The 26,791-nt window shown below is 37.2% G+C and overlaps 1 protein-coding gene across 4 annotated transcripts in view; it reads right to left on the bottom strand.

Annotated features, from left to right (window-relative positions):
• The window catches only part of pip5k1cb (phosphatidylinositol-4-phosphate 5-kinase, type I, gamma b), a 72,702-nt gene that overhangs the window by 19,545 nt on the left and 26,366 nt on the right, over window positions 1–26,791 (bottom strand). For 3 of the 4 annotated variants that reach the window (XM_017697134.2, XM_017697135.2, XM_017697138.2), the window contains exons 2-10: window positions 12,739–12,770; window positions 12,283–12,375; window positions 10,515–10,645; window positions 10,214–10,331; window positions 5,330–5,482; window positions 2,944–3,243; window positions 1,969–2,174; window positions 692–775; window positions 214–262 (exon numbers count right to left, since the gene is read on the bottom strand). In XM_017697134.2, the coding sequence (XP_017552623.1) occupies window positions 214–262; window positions 692–775; window positions 1,969–2,174; window positions 2,944–3,243; window positions 5,330–5,482; window positions 10,214–10,331; window positions 10,515–10,645; window positions 12,283–12,375; window positions 12,739–12,770 (1,166 nt within the window). Of the gene's footprint in view, window positions 1–213; window positions 263–691; window positions 776–1,968; window positions 2,175–2,943; window positions 3,244–5,329; window positions 5,483–10,213; window positions 10,332–10,514; window positions 10,646–12,282; window positions 12,376–12,738; window positions 12,771–23,052; window positions 23,119–26,791 lie in introns of those variants that run through there. The other variant, XM_017697136.2, reaches the window with a different exon arrangement.

Below are 26,791 nucleotides of genomic sequence, written 5' to 3'. Positions count from 1 at the left end.
TGTGTTTACTATCATTGGCAGCATTGGTTTGCTATGCATTATATAAAGAAAAGCAGCAACAAATAATTATTGCTCAAAATTGTCTGTAGATATATATATTGAAGCTAGACACTTAAATTAGACCAAGCACGGTATTAGAGGGAAGACAGAAGTGAGGTACAGGGTGGATGTTTTGGCCTCTAAATGTTTTTTCTTTTTTCTTTTCACACTTACAGCATCATGGACCAGAGCCTTCCATGTGTGCTCCAGCTTCTTAATGAGTCTGCAAGAGAAATCGACACTAGCTTACTGAGCTGCAGTCTACAAAGCCATGCAGAAATGCAGAGTCAGGATGGGGTGGCGTGCTCTCTCACTTAAAGCTTTCTTTCATGGAGATTATGTAAGAGTGCCTCTTACACATGACATAACACCAAACACCACAGGGCAGCTTACGAATGCCAAGCCCACTCATGCTAGATCAGGTCATATAAGCACAGAGAAAAAACCTGCAGCTTGGCTAACATGGCATACAAGGTGGTATGATGGATATAAACACAATCTGGAAAGCAGTGGACTGACAGAGAGTGCAGGCTTATTAATTAAGGTATTGTATAGTATAAGACTGCATTTTAACCTTTGGACGACTAGATTCATTACTGAAGTTTTATATACGACATACAGTATATGTGTACATATGCTATATATGCTGTACCTGTAGGACTGCAGGATATCTATGATGCCGATAAAGAGCAAAAGTCTCTCTCCTTTCCCACTGACTGCAGGGATTCCCCCCATTCTATCGAGAGAGTGAGAGAGAAAGAGAGAGAGAGAGAGAGAGAGAGAGAGAGAGAGAGAGAGAGGGAGGGAAGGAGAGAGAGAGAGAGCGGGAGAGATGGGTCATCCGTTATATAAAGTGACATTACAACTACCAAATTTACAGACTACTTTTTACAGTTTATTAAATCAATATACCGAGTGGTGAACTGTGACAGACCAAGGCCTTCAATTTGGGCAATAATGTCAAAACAAAAGACACTTCAACAGTGATGCTGACTTCTGCTAGCATCCCTATAGGATTCAGGTAGTTTTTAGCACGAGGCTAACAGCAATTTGTATGAACACTTTCTGACGAGGTCAGAGTTAGCTTCTTATTAGAATTTTGCATCCCAGCTTAAATGATGCAGCCATTACATCCTAGCACATTTAGGCATCCTAATCTAACTGTCACAGCATTTAACCTCCAGATTTTTTGCTGAGAATTTTAATAATTTAACCCCTTTGTTTCCTATTAAATGTAAATTAGGTAAGAAATATGACTATGCATTTTTTTGTACCCAAAAATCATCTATGAAGGCCTAAAAGGCCCTGAGGGTTCCCCTCTATACAAACAGTATTGTGCAAGAGTCAGAGACCACCCTTCATTTATTTCATTTCCAGTCAAAACAGCCACTGAGTACAAGTCATTCTGGAAAATATCTGGAAAATATTCTGGAAAACATATTGAACAGAAAATTACAGAGAAGCCTCAAAACTAAATACAATATAAAATAATGAGGTATATGTAAACTGTTAGCTGTCTGATTAGCAATTTTTCTTTTTTTTTATCACTGATGGCTTAATGACAGCCACACATCCTTTCAGACCCATAGTAGAGGGACAGAAAGAGCTACGGATTTTTCAGTGCTGTTTATCTGATGGTGACAGTTTTGGTTTAGCATGGTTGTCAGGAATTCATTTTCCTTTGTTAATCTTTATCTAAGTGGATTATCTTATATCCAATCTCCTCAGAAATATCACCTAAAAATGAGCGGCTTGTACTTCTCCCATTTTGACTGGAAATTAAATATGTGAAGGGCGGTCTCTGACTTTTGCACACAAAGGACATATTATTATTACAAATAGATACATACTTGCATGTAATTAATGGTATATCTTAATGAAGTATGTATGAGCTCCCTGATAAAAGCAATCAAACATGTGGGCACTCACGTGTCTTCCGTGTCGATGGAGTCTCCGCAGGCTGCTCCTCCCTGGATGGACTCCATAGCTGTGGAGTAGAGCGCTCTCTGAGCTGCAGGCCTCTTCTCGTCACCGCTACTCTGACAGCCCTCCATCTGCTGCTCACGCACAGCCTGGTCCAGGTTATGCACGCCCAGCAGCAAGCTGTAGTCCATGATCTTAAAGCTTTCTAACACCTGTACACACAAATACATATACCTCATTATAAGCTTCAGACAACATACTGTTTTTCAGTCTTAAACATCTGCAGCACAGTGATACACAAGCACACCTACATTTTAAAATATTTGAGAGTATTGTGAAATGCCAATTAAACAGTGATTTGTAAATCCACTTTGACCTGTATTAAAAAAGAAAAACAATACAGGAATTTAATGATTTTCTTTATGCATTTTTGTGTTTTTATTACTACACATTAATTCTAAAAGTGGTGCTTGCAACACCTTCCAAAAAAGTGGGGATAGTGGTTATGTAAGATGTCATGAAATGTTCAAAAAACCAATCTTCAATAGGTGATGCAATCATGCTTGGGTATAAAAGGACCTTCCAGGAAAAGCCAAGGCCTTTATGAACATAGATGGGTTGAGGCTTACAATTGTGTCAGTAAATGAGCCAACAGCTTAAGCACAAAATTCTTTGAGGTAATCAAATATTATGGTTTTATAGCATCAAATGTCAGTTTTCAGAATAATACGAGTCAAAAAGCATTTACTAATCACAGCTTTCTGTTTTTTCTTAGCATTTCACATGTTGTGCCATTTTTGTACTAAGTGCACATCCTGTTTATTTCATTATGTAATTCTATGAGCAGAAAGTGATCTTCAAAAGTTCTCAAGTTTCACAATTTAGCAAGCCAAAAATAACAAAAGTGCCCTTAATAACATCAAACTATAGATAAAAAAACATGTTGCAGGTTTTCAGCTGGACGCATATCTAAACACTAACCAGACAATCTCTCTGCAGTGTCTTGACTAATGCATTGTAAGTGTCAGTGTCCAACAGTAGTCCATCAGGCACATCCTGCATGAAGTCCAAGTCTTTGAAGGTGGGCTTGGTCTTCTCCCGCTCTTTCTTAGAAGCCCGACGCTTGTAAGTGGAGCCCTTCAGGTCAAACTTCAGATGCATACGGAAAACCCGTGGCAAGATGTTATTCATCACCAGAATCCGAATATTCTTCCCCCCAGACTGAATACAATACAGGCCAAAGAACTTGGGCAGCAACGTCCGTGGATTCTGATTCAGATTCTGAAGGAAGAGAAGAGAAGAAGAAAAGAAGAGAAAATAAGAGTAGAGAAAAAGCCTGATTAATGTTCATAATATTCCATCTTTCTGAAGGCCTTGCACATTAGATTAACTACCAGCATGATTAAGAAGAGGCAGAGGAAACAAACAACCAAATTTCAATTTACAATTATTTACAATTTACAATTATGATTTACAATTGCAAAGGCTAGGACCAACCAAGCCCTTCTGGACATCCTAGATAAGTCACTGCTTGTGAATGTAAGCTGTAGCCTAAACACATTTCAGTCAGTCGATGGAAGCTAAATGCCAGGGATCTTGAGTGAAAGAGTCACTGTAAAACTGCGAATTACAAAGTAATATTTTATGTAAGTTTAACATATGTTAAAATTTGTTATAAGCTTCAGATAAATCATAAACAAAAATCTCACATGGATGCTAGCTGGCATTTTACTTTACATCATTTTGGTTGTATCTATTGGTCTGTCATGAAACTTTGAGAAAGTGAAAACAGCAACTGATATTTTCAAATAATGTAAAAATGAAAAAAATTAACAAAATATATAGCATTTTGTTCTGAGAACAACAATGTATTGCATGTTTTGTATGGTGTCCCAGAGGTCAGTCTACACGTGGTTTATGAATGCTTAGCATTAGTTTATTCTTCCTTTATTATCTCTCACCTGCATACTGCACACCCACTGCTGACCAGCCCTGTTACATCCCTCAGGATCAGAGGCACCACTGTACCAAGGACACATTACAGTCCCTCATAATGACATGCTGGAAAATTCCAGGATGGAAGAGTCTGTTGAATTCTGAGGCAGACTCTAACGGTGACTCATTTGCACAACCGCCTACTCCACGCTATTCACTTCAAAACATTCTACGCCTGCTTAATTAGACACAGTCTGGCCACTGTCGTAGGAGCCGAGACCAGAAGACAAACAGCTGACTGTAGCCTATTAAGGGGCTTACGACATTAGCGTACAGCATGCAATAATACCCCACAGCAAACGCATTAAATGATGGATTTTGCACGGAACACTTCTTTAATCTGCGTGGTTCTTGAACTGTAAATCCCTCACATAAGATGAAATGATGCTTTAACAGTAGGTCAGTGTGCTTTCAGTCTGAGCACCTGAAACAGCAGGAAGAGTTCCACCCCACAAATGTCCTGATTACACATATTTACAACAACTGCTGTGACTGATGCACTTTTTACGGAATTGTTGGAAAGATGTTTAAACTGGGATCACAAAGCTACAACAATAATTTAGAATATTTCTTATATGGTCAGTACCTTTCAGCAGGTCTAAAACTTAGAATAACTCAGCATTGTTTTCAGTCCAATTAATAAAGAGTAGGCCTGTGCCAGTCACAAAATTCTACTGGGGTAACCATGTAGAAAATAAAGGTAAATGGTTAAACCTGTTTGGGGGTGTGTTTGAGGTGGGGTTTTCTTTGTTTCACCTTTCAATTTATTTCCACAAAGCATTTACACACAGCAATAACAATACTAAAAATAATAGCAATAAAAATAATAGTGACACTTTTTCTACTGGTAATTTTTTGACTGTTCCTAAAACTGACACAAGAGCCTAAAAGCAGACCCGAGAGCAAACAAAGTGACAGTGCTGGAGTTGAAGCATAATTCAAAGGAAGCAAAGGTGTCTTGTATCTGATACCTAATGCTGTGTTATGAGAATGTTCTAAAATGTACATTGTAATATAGGCAGATTTTTATACAGGTGCAGTGCTTCCACTGCCTCGCCCACCCAGAGTGTGTTTAACCGGTGCAGCTCAACAGCCATGATTCTAAAACAATTTCACGTATTAGGTAGAATAAAACTGTAAAAGTGATCATGTAAACCAACATGTTTAAAACTTCAGTTATAGTCACATGTGGGAATAATAGTGTCTCACTATGGTGAGAAAGAAACAAATCAACAAATGAACTGTTATTAATAAATTAACATTACTGTGGGCTGTTACTACAGTAACTCAGTAACCGTGACCGGGCACAGGCCTATTAAAGAATAAGCCTTACGGTGTCATAGGTTTTAACCAGAAATTGTAGTGGACTGACCATGTAGTATCCAGGAAGCAGCTTCTGCAGAAACTCTGCCTCCTTGTGCTGGACGGTTTTGATGATGAACTCATCGTCACGGGTGACATAGAAGATGGAGCCACTGGCCCCTGGATTGGAAAGCTCGATCAGCGGCTCATTACACAAGGAGTACTGCAGAGAGAGAGAGAGAGAGAGAGAGAGAGAGAGAGAGAGAGAGAGAGAGAGAGAGGAAAAGGAAAGACAGCACGAGAAAGAGAAAGATAGAGAGAGAGAGAGAGAGACAAAGAGAAAGAGAAAGAGAAAGAGAGAGAGAGAGTGAGAGAGAGAGAGAGAGAGAGAGAGAGAAAGAGAGAAAGAGAGGGAAAGAGAATGTTAATGTTTCTTAGGATGAAAACTATGTGTCACCTGCACAGCTATACACTATTGATGGGCAGTGATGCACAGACTTCACTTCTCTTTCTCCTTTTGGCCTGTATACATCACTATAGTGGTTTTCCTTTCAAAAGTTTTGATAATGTTAAGCGGACTTCACCAAAAGTTGGCAAAAAAAAAAGCAAATTAACCAGTGTTTCCATCAAGTACTGTTGTGCGCATATTTCTGAAGAGAGAGTCTTGCTTGCTTTGAGTGCCATATACACTGGAAACATTTAAATCTTTAATAGCTCTCAGCAGAGCAATTTTGACAGCCTTCTGTCAGCTGTACATGACTGTAGCTCCCACAGTTCAGAGACACTGGACAAAGTGGAGTGAGCAGTGACCCATTTAATGAGGGCTGACCTTCACTGAATCACTTTGCTGTCTGAACCTCTGGAAGCATCATTGAAGCAAACAGTTCTGATAGGACAATAACTTTCAAGTCAAACATGACTTTCATTCCCACCATTGAGGCATTTTTCCACATTCCTAGTATATTTATTCCTGATATTTAATACACAATTTCAATAATATATAAAATGAGGTGATTGGAAAAATCCACATGTGTATATACATATATACAAAAAACTAAATTAAAAATAAAGCCATAGCACATATTTCATGTGTCTAAATTGTACATTTATCAGTAGAGAGAATATAATACATAAATAATACATAAATATATACTGTCCTGTATAAATATAAACATTGTCCTGTCTACAATGGTCTTGGCTCCTGTTTACTGAAAAACACAATTGATTCTGAAGCAGAATGTAAGTATTGCCCTGGAGGAAAAGAAAAAAACAGACAGGCCCAGTTCTGAAGGACCATAGCACTGTCCAGTAAATTTCTGACTTAGCAATGATCAGTGTGATTATTTAAGAAATGATTCAGTGCATCAAGAAATCTCACATTTCATAATGATTTGAAAAATTAGTTTTGAAAAATATACTGAACAGGGGGGTCGTAAGTTGCACAACTATCCAAATGTATCATCGCGAATCATCAAATTTGGTCTGCGGCAATGCCATAGCCATCTGGCAGGATTTGCAGTTAGTGTTCTCTCCCAAGTGTGCTGATCTGTCCAATGACACTTCTTTAGTGACAGTTTGAAAAGTCTGAAGTGGCACATCATGTGTACAATTTAGTACAGAACTAAAAAGAAGAAACGGTAAAAACTTTTTACACAGGAGTTAGATACAGACATTTAAAAGAATACATAAGAATTGTAATAGCACAAGAATGGTATTTGTTTGTTATGTATATTTTATTAAATATTATTATGATAGATTAAAATAAATTCTAGCATATAGCAGAAATCGTTAAAATACCACCTTCAGACTGATGCATTGTCATACATTTTTACACACTTACTGCACAGTTTTGTGCTTATCCTGCTCTAACACACTTGACTTGACCCATCAGCTAATTACTGAGTCAGTCAACCCCAACCCCACTCCCAAGTTCTGCAGAACCTGAAGGTTCGTAGGCTGCATCCTCAATTAACCTCAGTCACCACTACACTGTGTGTGTGTGTTCATACACCTTAAGGAATCAAACAAAAATAACTTACATAATCTAGATGTAAATATTATAAGCACTCCAGAGGGAGTGCTTATAACACGCGAATGTGTTTGTAATATTCAATATATATGTTTGTATTATTCAATATTTCAAGCACTTTGGGAATATAATACATAGTTATTTTGTGTGAAATTACTTTGCTCAAGATTTAATCATGTTTCAAATATGAGGTGTTATTGATAGCAATTTTACTATAATTTTACTTTACCTTTTTAGATCAAAGGCATTTTTTATATTTTGTCTTAATATTACAATATTACAATGACTAAAGAGTTAAACAAACCCAAATCTTCACTCAAATCACCTCCTTAAACTGTATGTGGGCCTATAGTTCTCTCATAATGAGGGGGAGGGGCTAAGTAATTGTACTTTATTACTGTATTCTACTGTATTATTTTTGGAAGATTTGTACTTTACTAATACATATTAATACATGTACTTCTATTCAACTACAATTCCAAGAGAAAAAAAATACTCCTATACCTACTATACCTGTCACAAATTTCATAGACCAGGAGATTTTTCTCTTTTTCTTTGGCCACTCGAGTTTTTGTGCATCTAAATTTATGTTTTTCTTAAAACATCCAACCAAATTAATGTCCATGTAAAATAAAACAGCCCACAGCTATGATAAATTGTCTAACAGTAACTGTGTAACAATACCACACATTATTCACCATACCACCACATTACACATCTCCAAACAAACAACAATATTTCATTTATATGTCAAAATGTACTGTTAAAGCTAAACTATGTCAGATTTGGGAATTTGGAGACCTCTCTGGTGGAAATGTGGAATTGCACGCAATGTGTGAAAGACCATTTTTCAGAGTTTGTTGCACAAGCACCTGAATTTGATGTGGGTGCATTGAAAGGGTATTCAAAGAGAACTCAGTTGTAACTTGGTGAAAGACACATTTTCTGAGGATGCAAGTGAATTATCTACTATTGTTATCATATCTTCATCAGTATAATGTTAAATTCACAGGGTGACCTGCAATACTTGGTCAATAGATTAACTCTGCATTTCTGCTACTGATATTAAGGCAAGATTTAAATATTACACTAGCTTAAGTTACTGCATGTGCCACTTAAAATACTGCATGTGTGAATTCACTGCAATCTTCTGTTTATACTGTACACACATATTAGGTTAACACCTTAGCAGTTAACTTGGCTAATTTTAACTCGTGATAACCCTTTGACATGGCTGCTCTGGCTATGGGGATTTTAGCTAAATTGATCTGGGATTCCAAGTCTCTGGCCAAGATGATCTCCAGCCATTAAAAACCCTGTTTTAAGCCAAACTGGACTACATAATAAGACTAAAATCTTTGTAACATGGTCAGCATGCTCCAGTTCAACACTGCAGAAGCAAAATTCAAACATCAAACATATCTTGGCTGATTGACTACATTTAGTGATAAAAACAAGCATTAACATTAACCTTTTGTTAAAGTAGCCATAAAATTCAGTGCTTGCCTGTTTTGGAAGCTCCCCAGTTAAAGTATGCATTTACTTTCTTCAGTAACATTAAGTAATGTATGGATTTAACTGATATGTTGTGATATAAGATGATATTCCATCCAAGTAGAAAGCAGCCTGTGGCTGTGACAGAATGTTTTTATGTTAAAGTTAAAAAAAAGTTATTTTCACAGCAAAGCTGTCATGTCTGCTTGTATGTGAGTGACTGTCATCCATATTTATCCTCAAAAGTAATAAATATTAAAAACTAAAGTGCATAATAATGCTTTTTGGTCTGAGTTCAGAATTTTAAAATGATGCATTACTAATACACACATAGACACACACTGAGGCTGAGTCACTGAGTTTGTTTCTCTATAGACGCTACACCTTTGCCAAAGAAATGACTCAGACCCCCTCTCTCCGCCCAGATGGTGGGGCAGTGTGGCCATCTTCCATCAACACTCACACACACACATAAACCAAACATCTGCTATGCATAAACAAAATGTGGAACAATTATCAATGAGTTGTGCTATTTTGCTACTAAACCTGTAACATTTTCAATAAGCCTCAAAAATTTGAATTTTTGTATCAAAATTTAAAACTGTATCACCAATACATCCGTCAGGCTCTTCTGAGGGTCTTTTGCTTTTCATCTTTTGAGAACATTTATTTGCCAATGACTGTAGTACAAAATTAGTGCTATATATCACTGTCGTTGGAACAAAACCTTGTATCTCCAAAACGGTAACTTTACAGGAGAAGGAAAAAAAACATACTTTACTTTTAATATAAGTCAATGGAACGAAACTTTTTCCCAAGTAATTTTGGGCCATTTCTTTTGGTCCATTCATCATCAAATTTAGAAAACAATATAAAGTACAACAGGCATTTTCAAATTATGCCAAAAATTGAAAAGCGACAAAAATGGAGAAGGTTTTGTTCTGAAAGCAGTAATATAAAAAATGTAACTGAATCTGAAAGCTCTATCACATTGAAAGAAAATTGTATTGAATCAAATTTAGTATTTTGTGCATTGTTACACCCCAGCTTGCTACAAAGTTTTGTAAAATGTAGTCTAAAAAGGTCCTAACAAAATGAAAGACTTCAGCTCTTTTCAAACAAAGCTTATTATTATACCACTAATGTGTAAATAGTTTTAAGTCACATTTACATATTTAGTGTAAAAAATTTTTTTTAAAAATCTCTAAATAGGGACATCTTGATCTGATCCAGTGGAGCCCAGCATATCAGCATCCCTATTTCTGAATTGTTGGAATTCCATTTATGATCATTTCTAATAATTTAGATTTCATGATAAACTGCATTCTTTCATAACCGTAATCAAATCGAATTATGATGTCAGAGACTTACAGAAAAGTTTTGTGTGTGTGTGTGTGTGTGTGTGCGTGTGTGTGTGCGTGTGTGTCTTACCAAGTAGTCATCAGGTCGAATCCCAAAAAGCTCTCTGAAGTAGCGGAATGCCACAGGGGCGTAGGTTTTAAACCTGAAGTCTGGATAGTGATGCGCTGGAGTCAGATTACTGCCCTCACTGAGAAAGACGCAGGGAAGAAAGAAAGAAGAAACACAGAGAGACAGATAGATAGAGAGAGAGAGAGAGAGAGAGAGAGAGAGAGATAGAGAGCTTCAGATCACTGATATAAATCACTCCAAACTACTGCAGTTCTGTCCATGAGTGTGTAAGTAACACTTGCCCACACACACTCACACCTACCTTGGAAAGAAGATGCTTTCCACCACGTAGAAATCTTGCATGAGCACATCTCTCTCAGGCTTGGAGCTCAGGTTGCCTACCGTGTAGCCAATGCCCAGCTGGATGGCACCTTTTAGGGCAGAGGAGGTCGTCTGCAAGTCAAATACAGACAGAAAGTTCAAGCTTCTACTGTCTTCAAACACTGCATTAAAAACTCATACACTGTGTCTCAAAGCAAATGCATTCTTGGTTCTTTTTGGAAAGTCTGTCCACTCAGTGACCATCCTGGTAATGTCCCCACACAGTTACTCATACAAGACCACACTGCTTTCTTATTGAATGGGGAGAGACATATAAGACACATAAGACATATATAACACACAATATCAAATAACACACAATAACAGTATTTTTTCAGGACAGTCTAGCTACAACTATTTCCTAGTGAGGGAATTTCCTGCTTAATGCTTTACCAGCAAGCTGATTAGCTCTTTTTATTGAAGGGTCTCCTCCTCCTTTATAATGTCTCTGCAAATTGTTAAATGCTGTATACTGTCTGCACTCGGTGGCTGCAGACTGTTACAGTTAACAGAGTGGAGGTGCCATCAACTGAAGTATGATATTTTCAATTCAATGGTTTTTGCTTTTAAATAAATGCATTTCTACAAAGTGGGATTTCTTATTTGTAAAGCAGCTTCAAACATTAATGATAACTGGTCATGCTGTAACTATCTTTACCTTGCTAACATTAGCTAACTATCAGCAAACAGAGATATTTTTTATAAATATCAGTCTTAAATGTGCAGTGACAAGAACAGCCTATAAGGATAAAGAAAAGGTTGGAAAATGGGTGTATAAAAATGCAACAGTTATGTTTTTGATAAATGAAACGATTCAGATGTCAAAAGTGGACCACAGGGAGAAAAATATAAAATAGCAAAATAGATATGGGCCTTTTAAATTCTGTTTATTTTCTGAAAAATATCTCATCTACAGGCAGTTTACAAGCTCTATGTCAGGAGCTCTTAATCTTTTTAAGCTCTTTTTCAGGGTTAAAAATATTTTATGACCCCCTTTTTCTCCCCCTGCCCCCACAGACCTCTCCCACACAGCAGAAGAATAATTAAATGATGACTCGGCCTGCATTCTTTAGCTTGCACTTGCTCTTTTGTTTCTATTGGCTGATGCTGCTGGGGTTCAATTTGTGGGGTTAAAGTTCACTAGATGAACTTGCCATTAAGTGAGATTTAACACTACTGGAAACAAATTCATTTTTAATGTTCTTGCGTTCTTTTGCACTCAAGTAAATTGGCTTTTTTAAATGGCAGGTTGTATTCGTGTTTGTTGTGACTGGGGCTTTAGCCTGTTCTCTGTGGCCTGCAGGTGGAGCTATTCAGCATAGCTTAGAAGCAATCATTAAAGTTATTTTATCTGTGTTTTCTAAGGTAGGTCTTTGTAGCACCTCCCCTTGCAAACCCCCCCCATGACCATTTGGGACCCCCAGTACGGTCAGAAGCCGCAGTTTAAGAACCACTGCTCTAAGTTGTTGACAATATAGGCTATAATAAGAACTGCAGCTTTACAAAATTGTAATTTCATCAAATTTTGTTTTGATATAAAAAAAGACTCATCTTTCATCTCTAACTTGAACAGTAGTGAAAAACATACATGAAAGGCATTAGAAGGCTTTTCTAGAAGAAAGAGAGAGGGGGAAAAGGAAGGAGAAGGAAGAGAGAGCTAAAGATAGAGATGGTGGGCGTCATGGGTATGATTCTCCGCAAGTTTGTACTTTTTTGTAGGTGGTCTCTCCTGACGCGTCCACCCTCCTATGGCCGATTTTCTTCTCAGGGCCAGAACCTGAGTGGCAGGATGAGGAGGGCATCTGAGAGAGAGAAAATACAAAATTGATATATACAATAAACAAGCTTCATAACATTTCCTGTGGCTGGAGATATTTCCTTTTATGTAAATATTAATATGTGTGTGGGTATGTATGCATGATCACATATAGTCTGTGTATAAACCTATGTGCAATATCGATACACAATTTATCCAATATTATTTTCCTGTAGTATTAATATATAGTATTATTACATATAGCTGCTCACTGGCTTGCATTATAAGTATGTTTTGAGATTTCTGTTTATAATTGACAGTTTTCTGGTGCAGCAGATGAAAAATACTGTGGTTCTCTTCAGACTATAGGTAACGCCTACAAAGAAATCCTCCTATCATTAACACTTACCTCGGTTATGTATGCCTTCTTAGCAGCAGTGTCTGAAATAAACAAACAAACAAACAAACAGAACTGGTCACTACAGAGCTCACACTTTTGTAAAACAACTATCCATCCATCCATCCATTTTCTAAGCCGCTTCTCCGGCAGGGTTGCGGGGGGTGTTGGAGCCTATCCCAGCAGTCATCGGGCGGAAGGCAGGATACACCCTGGACAGGTCGCCAGTCCATCGCAGGGCAGACAGACAGGCACAGACAGTCACTCACACACTCACACCCAAGGGCAATTCAGCATGTCCAATTGGCCTGACTGCATGTCTTTGGACTGTGGGAGGAAACCGGAGAACCCGGAGGAAACCCACGCAGACACGGGGATGCAAACTTGCAATGCAAACTCCACACAGAGAGGAGCCCGGTCACCCGGCCGGGAAGTAACACAACTACAATTCCTATTAATCTATAATGTTTTTTAACTCCAAACTAAAACCCTTTGCAGTGTGGAAGGAAAGTGCTGACACAAAAGAAATGATAAATACTGTAATTCAGCATGAGGAGCACACAGCATGACTCTCATAGCTTCCACTGTGAGTCTGTGTGTGTGTGTGTGTGTGTGTGTGTGTGTGTGTGTGTGTGTGTGTGTGTGTGTGTGGACCTTATAAGTGTTTTATATTTATTTAAAGCAGGTGTCTTTGCTTTGTACCAGTTAAGCAGATTTTATCATGTAAGCCTTCTGTAAAGTGACCTTGATTCTCATAAAGGTTCCATATGAACCAAAAAATATTAAATATTACTATTACTAATAACAATGATATTTTATTAGTAATAATAATAATAATAATAATAATTGCAATTGTTATTATTTAGAATGTTATTATTACTATTATCACTAATTATCACTAGATTGTTATTACTAATAATAAACAATAAAACATAAATTTATGTAATTAATCATTATTTACATTCAATTAATTAAAATGTCTATAACTAAAATAAAAATAGCACCAATCACCTATTACAACTACTACTACTACCACTACTACTAATAATAATAGCAATAACAATACTACTACTACTACTACTAATAATAATAATAATAATAATATCAATAACAATACTACTACTACTACTACTACTAATAATAATAATAATAATAATACTAAAAATGATAATACATACATACACACTAGTTTTATTATTTGATTATAAATCATAAAAATAAACAATGTAATAAAAACAATTATTATCATCATTGCCCATATTTTTATTATTTTTCATAATTTATTAATATGCCTATAAATAAAAAAATAGCCCCAATCACCTACTACTACTAATGATAAGTATTATTATTATTATTATTGTTGTTGTTAATACTTCATAGGGCGCTGCTTCAGCTGCTAGTCTGACTTTTCTCTCTGAAGCCTCTGTACAGCTACAGTAAAAAACACATAAACACATGGCTTACTGAGAGCTAACATGCCTCCATCAGAGCCAGAGAGAACAATTCACCAGCCAGAGATTACAGACTTAATACTACACTCATCCCATCTGACCAGCTCATCATCCTGCATCAACTGCCCGATACAGACCAAATTACATACTGTGATTGCCCTCCTGTATATTGCAGTCTCAACATGCCTTTAATACATTAAAAACACACAGGTGAAACAATAATGTAACATTGGATTACATAAAATCTTAATTCATCAAAACAGCACACAGTAAAACACAAGGTTATTGGTAAGAGAGTTGTAGCAGCTTTCTGGAATATCAGAAAGAATTGCAGAAGCCGGTTGTTCACTGTAGCGTGATGGAAAACAGAATTCAGAACTATTAGATGTGTGGTGTGTTTGACATTACAAGTTAATCTGTACCCAGTAAGCACTGCAGCAGAACAACACTCTACACTAAGGAACGCGAGCGTGTGTTTACTCTGCAGAGGCAGTGACAGCCTCTCATGGATGATGACCACGAGACAGACGAAGCTAAAATCACAACTGCTTCAGCTGTCTGTCTGAGAGAGATTCAAAGTGTGCTGAGCAAACAGCACAGCCCGAAGTACCCTGAGCACAGACACAGCTCTGCAAAACTCAAATAAAACAGGGCTTTTACTCAATAAGACTGCTGTATATTCAATTCTCAATATGTTGTTTGTTAATCTTGATATTGGCATTGCAATACTAATATCACACAAGGCAGCAATCTGCAAATGAGCCCTCAAACCAGTCAAAGTGTCTTACTGTGTGCTATCAGTGTCCTGATCAATAACAGTTTTCCTATGGTTTTGATAAAGATGTTCATGTAATCCAACACAAATAAATGACTTAGGTCAAAGTAATGCAGACCAGGCTTTATTTATATAATGCTTTTTACAACAGGTGTATGTCATATTATTGATTCACTGAATCATCTGTGATACACTGTAAGGTACAGCACAATCACAGCAATCACAACACAGAGCAAAAGAATCACAATGCTAGTATTTTGTCCAACCTGTACTGCACTGTTATTTTGAATGATTGAATACCCAAACAGGCACAAAAAAAGAATATTAAATTAGGATTTTGTGTATTTTCTCCTTTCCTTCTAATGCTGCATCATGTTGGTAGTAGGCGGTTGATGGCAAAGCTAATTTTCCATTGTTTTCAGTGGAGCAGTGACCAACTATATCGCCACTGGCAGTGGTAGCGACAGTGTATAGCAGCAGTCAGTGGAATGTTCCGTTAAGAAGTTTTGCCGTTGACTGCAGCAGCAGAATAAACTGAATGTTGATTCTTTTTAATAGTCGTGGATGCCAAACATCTCATTGTTGAAGAACCAGGTAGTAGATGTTATAAAGTGCAGCTCTAGCACAAAGGAAGCATTGCAAAAAAGCACTGATAACCAGCATTTTACACTCTACTCAAACACTTTTAATGAAATAAAACTTTCAACATCATTTTGATCATGATTTTTTCAGTCTTGGTATCAGGTAATTATACATAAACTTGCTGTTTTTGAGTTAAAAGATATGAGGTAAAATAAGCTACAATGTGGCTAGGCAAGTAACTTCAGGTGACAAATAATATTAATCTGGCTATTTTAAGACCTTAGATGACACCTTTATCAGTAAATTTAAAGCCATGTCACATACAACAGTGGTCTGGGTCTGGGTTTAATACAATACAGTGATAATAAGATGCTGAGTGGTGTCCACCCATGCGTCTGGTGTGCTCTACATCATTATGCTCCCCACATGCAGCTAAAAACATGTCTAATGAGTAGAGGGAGATCTGAGATCAGACTCAGTCAGGAGGAACAGATGGCGGTGAGGGAAAATGTGGAAAAAAACATGAAAAGCATTTGAGCTTAGTCTTTAAAAAAGCTCAGTTTAGTGTGAGCTGTCCTCAGGGCTGGGCTAACACTTTCTCTTAAAAGTAAACACATCCGAAGAATAATTGAATCCATGGGAGTGTTTGCTAGTAGGCCTGAATCTCAATTACTTGGTAAGACACACACACACACACACACACACACACACACACACACACACACACACACACACACACACACAAACACTGCCAAGTTCATAACTCAGGGGCACATTGCTAAAGCAATAGTCTTGATTCAGATCATCTACAGCCTCACATTATACCAAGATCCATTACGTTCACTGTGGAAAAGCACAGAGTGGCCTTTAAGGGTGTTTTTTCATTGGGCAGAGCAGTGCAGTTTGGTACGGTTACAGATACTTGAGCATGCCTTCTGCTGCCAAGTGAACCCTACTGTACCTGTCACTTCCGTCAGATTTATGGGACGCATGTTTCATTGGTAGCTTATAATTTACTCACCCATATCTAGGAAAATGAAAGTATTACTATCAGTCCTACACATGATAACATAGTGCCCTATTTTTGTCTGGACACCAATGTAGATAACATCAATTCCCCCCACACAGAAAATGGTTTAATTCCCTGTCTAGCCAAGAACATCATTACAATGATGTTAGCCTTTATGCTAAGCTCTTACTGTTACATTTACCAAGTATCGTAAGTCGTCATAAAAATGTCTGCTAAATATGTAAATATTTACAGTGACTGTCCTGCATGACTATTTATTACTACAGGTTCTTTATAGATTATTATGCTCTTAACTGAGAAAAAAGTATTTAAAAGTTGTTATCGGTGTTGGGTTAACTATCATAGTCATCTCAGAAAGTCCACATTGGTGCATCACTACCAAAAACACAGAACCTCACCTGTGGTTTGAAAAAAAAAAACAAAACTTCCATTTACTCTGTTTCTTCAGTCGACTCTGTCAGGGGAATACACGGCACTCATAGCTCTGAGACGTTCTAGTTCAGAGTCTAGTCATAGAAATCCCATAGCATTATGAGTTTGCTTTATGACTCAGAGTGTGCTACAGCTAAATGTCATTAAGGGTCAGATTTTGCAGACAGCATGAAACACTTTTTTTTTTTCATGAAAAAACATACAAATGCCTGGCTATGCTGCATGTTTTTCTGTCCCTGAGGAGTGTAGTTCATATTGCAGACTGCATAAAGCAACAGGACAATGTCAACAACTCTAAGAGCTCAGGCCTAGATTCTAGGGTCTAAATAAGATGCTGTTTGACTAATTGTAAGCTTAACCAGATCCAAAATCCACCAAAAATATATCAATGACAGTATCTAATATATATTGACATTAATAGCGTATTGTGTTAACGAACACACTGCTCTGAAATGAGCGCTACATAACCACATTATATTAGACTTTAAATGTTTCTGCAGTTTGACAACTGGGAACTGACAGTTCCTTTTGATAATGCACAGTTTTAAGGGGGGCTTTACATAATAAATATACATTATTATTTATCATTATCCTTCTTGTCTCCAAATTCACAGTATACCTAGACAGCAGCCGCTAAGACTGCGCTAATGCAGTGCTGCTTTGGCTGCATTACTTGCTCTGCAAGCTATAACTCGAGTTAGTAATCACTGTTGTGACAAAATTTTAGCTCAAGGCTTAACTAAGATAAACATTAGGGCTTATACACTGTATACAGAGTGAAACAATAAGTAGTTCAAGAGTTAAGATAATACAATACAAATGTATGGCACATTATGGTCAATAGAGCTAGCTATCAAGTTCTTACCCAGTACTCTATTTTTATACTTTTGTGCACTTCTTCAGTTTCAAAACAGTAGTAAACATAGACTGTTGTTTATATATGTGCTGTCAAATGTCATTATGACCTTGAAATTCTATCAGTCAGGTTAATAAATACTTGAACACAATGACAGAAAAACCTGCAGCTTATCTAAGAACAAGACAGCATTGCATGACTTCTAGGGTTGTGTAGGGTTGTTGATGGGGAAGAGTACAGGGACTGACGATGTAAATATATGCATACGTAGACATATGTAAATGTATTGTTTTTTTATGACATAACAAATAGAAATTAGTGTCTATATGGACTGTATAGGCTGTGGAGTCAAAGGTACATTCAGAAACTTTAACAGTGTTTACCTCAAACTGTTTCATAACAAATAGTGCTTACTATATACTATACTATATATTAACTTATATTGCTTGATATTTTTGTTATTACCTCCTCAAAATTGGTATCAAGAGTCAATGACAAAAGTGAAAAATACAGAAAGAAGGCCTAAATTTAGTGATGCCTGGTTTTAGGTCAGCCCTCAGTATCACAGTCATAAAATACCCCCTTTGTGCAGATCCAACAATGATTCCACTTACACACACACACAAATATGAACACATGCACACGTGCTGTGGAAACATGCATGCTGTGGCTAGCCTACTTTTTGTATAAGGGTTTATGGTCCACTGCAAAGTCTATTCGTCCAATGCAGGACACGTAGTTATTTCTGGGATATTCTTTGGAGACTTCTGATGCTCTAGATTCAAGGCATGACTCACTTTCAAAAGCCGAATGACAAAAAACCCAAATCTAGGCTAAGTGACTCAAAATATATGCAGTTTGCATTAGCATGAGCATTAGCGTTTGCGACTGCTCAGGGCATTCATGATTCTTCGAGAAAGAATTAGGATAGTTCACAACAAAAAAACAATTCAAAAATGTCACTAGCAATAATGTTGCTAACCCTAACCCTAGCAATAATGTTGGTAACTCGTGACAGCTGAACAAAGCGCTGGCTGTCAGCCAAAGCAGGCTCCTGACAGGTGTAGCCGTTTGCAAAGGCAAGACAATAGAGGTCCCTGTCACGCAATAACAGAGTCATCCGACAACAAGGCAGCTGTCAAGCATTGAAATTCTGTCCTTTTGTGGAGAATAATTCATCTACTCTGCTCTTTGCTCAGTTCCCACTCTCTCTTTTTCAAACACACAGCATCACTGCCCACATACAGGCTGCATAACTCCATCCAATCACCTGCATGTAACTGCAGTCTCGCAATCACCATGTCCATCCATTAACACCATGCTGAGTGCCGTAGTGCTGCACTGAGAGAAAGGGTTTAAAAAGAGATATACTGATGCATTAAAGCCTTTCCATAAGCTCTTTTTTTGGCCAACTGGCTCTGACCATGAATATTTTTGAAACAGGGCCATCGCACTAATATAAACAGGCACTCTCTGTATTAAGGCTACGTTGACTGACATGGTTCATTAGCGATGTTCATTAGAGACAACACAGGGGACTCTACCATATCTGCTGATCCAAATAACTGATCCATACTGATCCAGACAAAACATCCACACTGGGTCATTCATACTGATCTAGAAAAGTGATCCAAAATGATCCAAATAAGTGATTTATACTGATCTAAATAAATGGTCCATACTGATCCAAGTAAGTAAATCAATACCAATCCAAATAACTGATCCATACTGATCCAAATAAGACATCCACACTGGACTGATTTATACAGATCTAAAAGAGTGATCCATACTGATCAAAACAATCCATTGTGATTCAAAAAAGTGATTCAAACTGATCAAAACAGATGATCCACAGTGATCCAAATAAAGATCCATACTGATCCAAGCAAGTAATCAATACTGATCCAAATAACTGATCTAGTTAAATTCATAATGGACCAAATAGGTAATCCACACAAATCCCAAAAAAAAGATCCACACTGATATATTCAGTGATATATACACACTGATTCATATTAATCCAAATCAGTGATCCAGAGTAATCATATTAGGTGATCCACACTGGTCTGAATATGTCATCAATAATGATCTATTCAATGATCCATACTGGTCTGAATATGTGATCCATGCTGATCCAAATAGGTGACCCATACTAGTCCAAATAATTGATCTATACTGATCCAAAGAAGTGATCGGTGCTAAACCAAATAAGAGATTTATTCTGACATAAATAAATTCATATTTGTGCTGCACAATATGGGCAGAATTCTAATATTATAAATACACTGCCAAGTTTTGTGACTTGTAATATATTAAAAATGTACTGGTGAATCAGTGATGTGACATGGTTAAAGATCGGCTAATGACATGGTTAAAGATCGGCCTGCACTACTTTGAAAATAATTTACTTTTGCCAGAAAGATACTCATCTGGAACTATGATTGGTAACACTGGCACAGCACATAGTAAATACTCTGAGAGGTACAGAGCATATGCCTGTATGCCCATTTGCATACAGGCATACTAAAGCCTTTTGTAGTATCACTGTTGAAGGTTAAAAAATTATATATTGTGCAGTCTTCCAAACAGAACACAGGATCCCCAGTCTCATCTGCTGATCCAGAAAAGTTAGGCATAGGCTTTCGGTGAACTCTCAAAGTGCCTTGTTATTCATCTACTTATGCTCCAATGGCTTTGAAATGATCTTTTGCCAGTGCACTGAGCTGATAAAAAGCACACTATTACAGAGGTGCTGAATATGGGGCCTAGTTTGCTTATTACTAAATAGTGGCTGCGATGATTTTAGATTGTTTTTGATTCAAACTGATTTGAAATCATTACATTTTTACATGATTAGAATAATAATATTATATAATTTAATTACATATATGCTCATTTTTGGCTAAAATTCATTTTGGAATTTATTTTAAATTGAAAAAAATATTGTTGTTTATATAAACTGTGCAAATAGTTCTTCCCTTCACATTTGTGTATAAACTGATTAAAAATTCACAGATTTTAAATTGTACAAATTAATAAAATCTAATTGAATATTCTGAATTTTGCGACTTGTTGCACTTAATCATTTCCTTATTAATGTCAGGTTGTGAGGTCACAGATTACTACACAGTGATGAAGGCCTGTGAATAATGTGTTGACCTGATGCCTGAAGTGTAATAACATAATATTAGGTTCATATATATTCTTACCAATTCAAACCAAAATAACAAAAAAAGCACAAAGAAAAGAATAATAAAGGCTCCTAATAACATTGAGTTCTTTTGCTAAGCAAAAAATGTGACACAATTAGCAAAAAAGAAAATGATTATGCTGGAAGATTCTTCTGAAGCTCTCATTGGAAGCATGTTCTCACATTATCTCCCTTCTACCTTAGCAACAGATGCAGTCCTAATATAGCTCCTCCTGACTTTATTCATTAGAAATAAACCAACAGTGCTGCCTGCAGATCAGGCGCAGGCTGTCTGCTTGCATTAGGGTTAGCGCAAAATGCCCACAGGCCTGCATACCCTCTCCCTGATAAACATGGAGCAAATGCAAACAGGAAAACCTCAACCAGAGATGCTGTGACCTCAACCAACCCACCATGAGATTTACATTAGAGCCTTATGCACTACGCGCTAATTGGCCAAACAAGGTGAACACAAAGAATTTCTTTCTTAAAGCAGTTGAAATTAAGGCTAAACAATTAGAAATAGCATACTGGTATCAATGGGGACCAGTACTGCACAAAAGTCAGAGACCACCTTTCTAATATGCAACTTCCAGTCAAAACAGCCAGAAAGTTATTCATCAGGAGTTTCAAAAATCTGGAGTTCATGAATTATTTCAGGTTATAGAGGAAATGCAACTCTTAACAACTGAAAAAGACCACAAAAACTGTCTGCATCAGATTTACAGAACTTAAAGCTTTCATCTTTCAGAGAGAGGAGAAAATGAAGCTCTACTCTCGCTTCAGATCTGAAACAATCCACAGGTGTTTCTGCCCATCCTTCCACTGTGAGAACACAACTCAGCGCTATGAGTCTAAAAAGATATGTAGCTGCAAAGAAGCCCTCACTGAAAAAGGGAATAAATTAATCAAATAAAGAAGCTTCTGGTGCTCTCAGAGCAATGGACTGACCACCCCAGAGTCCAGACCTCAACATCACTGAATGTGTTTGGGATTACTTGGATTGAGACAAGCAGAAAACATCTTTTAAGACTAAACTTTGCAGATGCAGTAGATTTCTTTGAAAAACTAAAAGCAATTATCCTAATAAAAAGGAAAGTTGCATTGAAAGCAAATTGTAGACGCACAAAATACTGAAATATCTGATATTATATTTAGTTTTTGAGGTTTCTCTGTAATTTTCTGATAAAAATATGTTTTTAGTTCACCATCAATACCAGAAAAGAATAAGTGGTATTGAGCCATCTCTATGGACTATATCTTGTGTGTTAATCCTCATCACAATATTGGCCTTTACAATGCTTACACTGCAGAAGGCTGCAGTACATAAATCACATATTGGCCCTCTAAAAAAAAACAGTTTTTAGATTGTCCATTTAACATTCTGACCAATTAGAGATCCACATAAGCGTTTATATTGGTGTTTTGATGAATTAAGATATTTACATAATCCAACAAGTATACTGTAAATGATTTTGCTCAAAATATAGACTATCCATGAACCATTGTCAACTTGTTGATTCACCTGTGTGTTTTTATATGTCATGAGACAAATTGTAATATGTCCTAATATAATCATAATGCTAATTTAGTCCATATCATGCAGCCTTATCTTATATTGTGAGTTACTGCTGAGAAGCATTAGTTAAACAGAAGCTTTAAGAGCTTCACAACCTTCAGTGGAGAGAAAGCCAGGCAAATGTCCTTCATTACATGTCTAATTACACATTGCAAAGACAAAACAGCTCATGATCACAACTGAGGATACTTTACTTCAAAATGGTTTCCAAACAAAACCACGACTACACACCTTGGGTCAACAAAAACGAGAGAAGTACTTACTCTAGAACTTTCGAAAACAATCTAGAAAGCCAAGGAAACTTCACTTTCCATTATCCTCTTCAGAAATAATTGAGCCATATAGTCCATTTAGAGAAGTTAGAGAAGTTCAGCTACATACACTTTAACCAAAACCACTCATCAAAACATTAAAAAGAAGAAAATACACACCTCAGGTCACATAAAACTCCCGCAGTTCGACTGACACTGGGCTTTGCGTACTTCTTATCTATTTGTGACCAGATCAGGACAGAGAGGGTAAACCTCAATAGGATTGGGGAACGGGACGCTAATCTGATGCCACCGGTCTGTTCAGACAGTGCAGATCAATGGTTACTGGAAGTTGGTCATGACCAATCAGGGGCTGGGATTAGGCTTGTAGCTCCACCCCCACCTGGCCAGGCCAGGACCAGGAAGATACATGCGCCAAGGACAAGGGCAGAAGAGGGAGGTGGCACCAGGCCAAAAGCTACTTAGCCGTTTCGGTCTCAAGGACGGCCGACCCTGGCATTTTAACATCAGGATGCTTCCTGGGGATAAACACAAGCAGGTTTCATGCAGTGTTTCTCCTGTACAACATCCGAAGGATCCGACCCTTCCTCGCCCAAGAGGCCGCCCAGGTGCTAGTACAGTCTCTGGTCATCTCAAGGCTTGACTACTGCAACTCACTCTTGGCTGGTCTTCCCATGCAGGCCATCAAGCCTCTGCAACTCATTCATAATGCGGTAGCACGGCTCATCTTCAATCTGCCCAAGTTCAGCCACATCACCCCAGTGCTGCGCTCCCTTCACTGGCTCCCTGTAGCTGCATGCATCAGATTTAAAACCCTAATGCTTGTCTACAAAGCCAAAAATGGACCAGCCCCTACCTACTTGATGGCAGTGGTGAAATCTCAAACTATACCACGAGCCCTTCGAGCTTCGAGTACAGCTCGGCTTGACCTGCCATCCTTCAAGACGCATGGAAGACAAGCATCGAGAATGTTCTCTGTACTGGAACCCAGGTGGTGGAATGAACTCCCACTGGCTGTCCGAACATCAGAATCGCTCGCTGTCTTCAAACGTAGACTGAAGACTCATCTCTTTACACAGCACTTAAATGAGCACTGAATTATAAGCTGCACTTCTATATATTTTATTGTATTGCACTGTGTATTGTAGTTTATTGTATTGTATTTTATTGTAATTGTATTGCATTGAATGGCACAGAGTTCTGTGTTCATCTCTGTTCCTTTTTCTCTTGGTGTCCACACTGACATTTTGTTTCTAGCAGTATCTGAGCTCAGGACTGTCTTTTCTCTAAGCTATTGGTAACTAGCAAAGATACTTTCTCTAGATTGACAAAGCACTTCTTGTAAGTCGCTCTGGAGCGTGTGCTAAATGCTGTAAATGTAAATCTATACACAAACACCAAGACCTAGTATAACCACGTTTTTAAAAATCAGAGTACAGCATTTTTATTCATTTCATATTCTGTACTGCACTAAAATAAATTCTTCCAGACCACTTGCATTTGGTCAGTTTTCAAGTACTGTATATAGCCACAATATGCTCAGAAATGCATATCATGTACGCTAGCAAAACTTAGCATGAGAATGATAAAATATGATCATATTTCATTTCATTCATGAACCAATGGTTATAGATTTGTAAGATGGTTGGCCTGCAGTGTTTTAATGCAAAATAGTTTATTTTTGCTGGACTAAATGCATTCCTTCATTCAGCAAAACACATACAGGAACACTGATCTGGAATTGTGATTGGTCAGTATGTTCAATGCATGCAGTAAGAAAACCAAGACTGATTAGGTGCCTCATTATATTTGCCAATTCAGTACGGCAAAGGTCAATATCATGCCTGTGATCAAACAGTATATTACTGCTGTCCAAAAAATAAAAAAACAAGCATCTCAATTTTTTGCAATGTATTATTTTCTTAAATATTTGAGTACAGCAGATGCCATTTACACTGTTTGGAATTTCATGATGAATGGACCAATAGAAAGGCTCTTGGAAAAAATTTCTTGGAATACATGCAAAGTAAAGGTAATTTTTACCTTTACAACGTGACACTACTGCTTTTCACTTCATTAAACTTATTGACTAACATACTGCCTACCCAACAGCAGTATGCAAACGTTTGGGCACCATAGGTCATGTTCTGTTGATTTTCTAAGTGAGAATTAGGGAACACTTTCTCTACACAGGACACACCTCAGCATATTTTAATGCACTATTACTGTTTATTTACAGAATTTAATAAATTGAGGAAAAAATAAAACATATAATGCGGCATGTATAAAGGTAACGGCAGATTTCTTTTTTTATGTTTTATTCTTTGCATAATGTTGAACTCACCAAATAAATAAATAGTGTGTATTAAAATTAGCAGAAAATGACCGTATTTAATTATTTTACTGTAGAGGATGTTTTAACTTACATTTCACTTAAAAAATCAACAAACATGTTATTTGACTGGGTGGTATTCAAACCTTTGCATCTGACTGTTGCCTTATTTCTGCCAGTGTAAAGCCATCTTGCTATCGTTTCAGAAAATATTATATCATCAATGAACAGAAGGTCTCTGAGCAGAGTTCATAACAGAAGCTGAGCTAGACTGCTTGCGTCTCTGTCCTGCACCCATGTTGGGGTAATCCTCAATGTCAGAGACGCTGGAGGCCTGGCTTGTGCGGTGCTGCGGCAGGATTAGGGTCAGGACAAAACAACAACACACATCAGCACACACACAGGTAGAACAGAGCCTTGCTCACACTCCATCACCTTTATCAGAACACACAATCCAACCAGCCACAACTGATATGCTATTAGCCCACATGCTGGTCTTCACAAGTGACACAGCAGGAAGGCTGACATTAAAGGTGGGCTATATGACAAAAATACACCATTGTGATACTCAGAGACATAATTTTCCCTATACACAGTACAGACCATGATATTTAGTTATTTTGATGTTTGCAAACAAGTTGGAATGAACAAAAAGCACCACAAAAGCAGTAGAATTGTGTTTGATTATGAGTATAATGTGTGTTTTAATTCATCTATTCAAGAAGCACAAGGATGCAGTCAACTGGTAAAGACAAAATAACAAAATTAGATAATGGCATAATGCCCTGTGATGGACTGGTGACCTGTCCAGGGCGTTTCCTGCCTTCCGCCCAATGACCGCAGGGATAGATTCCAGCAGTCCCCACGACCCAGGATGACAGGCAGCTTAGATAATGTCTGTGTGTGTGTGTGTGTGTGTGTGTGTGTGTGTGTGCATAATGCCATAAAAGGCCAACCTAGGCTCAAGCAGTTTATTCAGTTACTGTCATTACTGACATTATAAAAGGAAATATGCATGAGACAGATATTAAAGCTACACTATGCAATTTTTCTTGATTTTTTAGAGTAATAAAAAATTAGCATATCCTCTATTTTCTATGGAGAATTTCTTTTAGTTTACTGACTTTAACAAATCAGAAAAAATAAACCATGAATATATCACATAAAATGTGCCATAACTTCTATATAGGCCACTTTTTATGTTTTTCAATATGTTAAATTCAGCAAATAAACAGTAATTGTGCATTAAAATGTGCAGCAACGTGTTCTCTGTAGAGGATGTATAACTTGCTCTCGCTTAAATCAACAAAATGTAATTTGATCAGGGGTGCCCAAACTTTTGCATACAACTGTATCAATACTAAAGTTGATAGAAATTCTGATAGAATCTACCTGGATTAGCATTGCTGGGAAATTTAGCACATTATATAAAGCAAACTTATATATATTAATATATATAATATATACATTATATATATATATAATATAATATATATATTAAAATATCTGTCAAATCTAATCGTTTGTCTGATACTGATAAAAGCTCTTTTCAGCAATTATCTGCTG

The sequence above is a fragment of the Pygocentrus nattereri genome, chromosome 19, assembly GCF_015220715.1.
Source record: "Pygocentrus nattereri isolate fPygNat1 chromosome 19, fPygNat1.pri, whole genome shotgun sequence".
NCBI classification, from domain to species: domain Eukaryota; kingdom Metazoa; phylum Chordata; class Actinopteri; order Characiformes; family Serrasalmidae; genus Pygocentrus; species Pygocentrus nattereri.
Note: the sequence above shows the minus strand (reverse complement) of the source record. Positions and strands in the feature narration are given on the sequence as shown.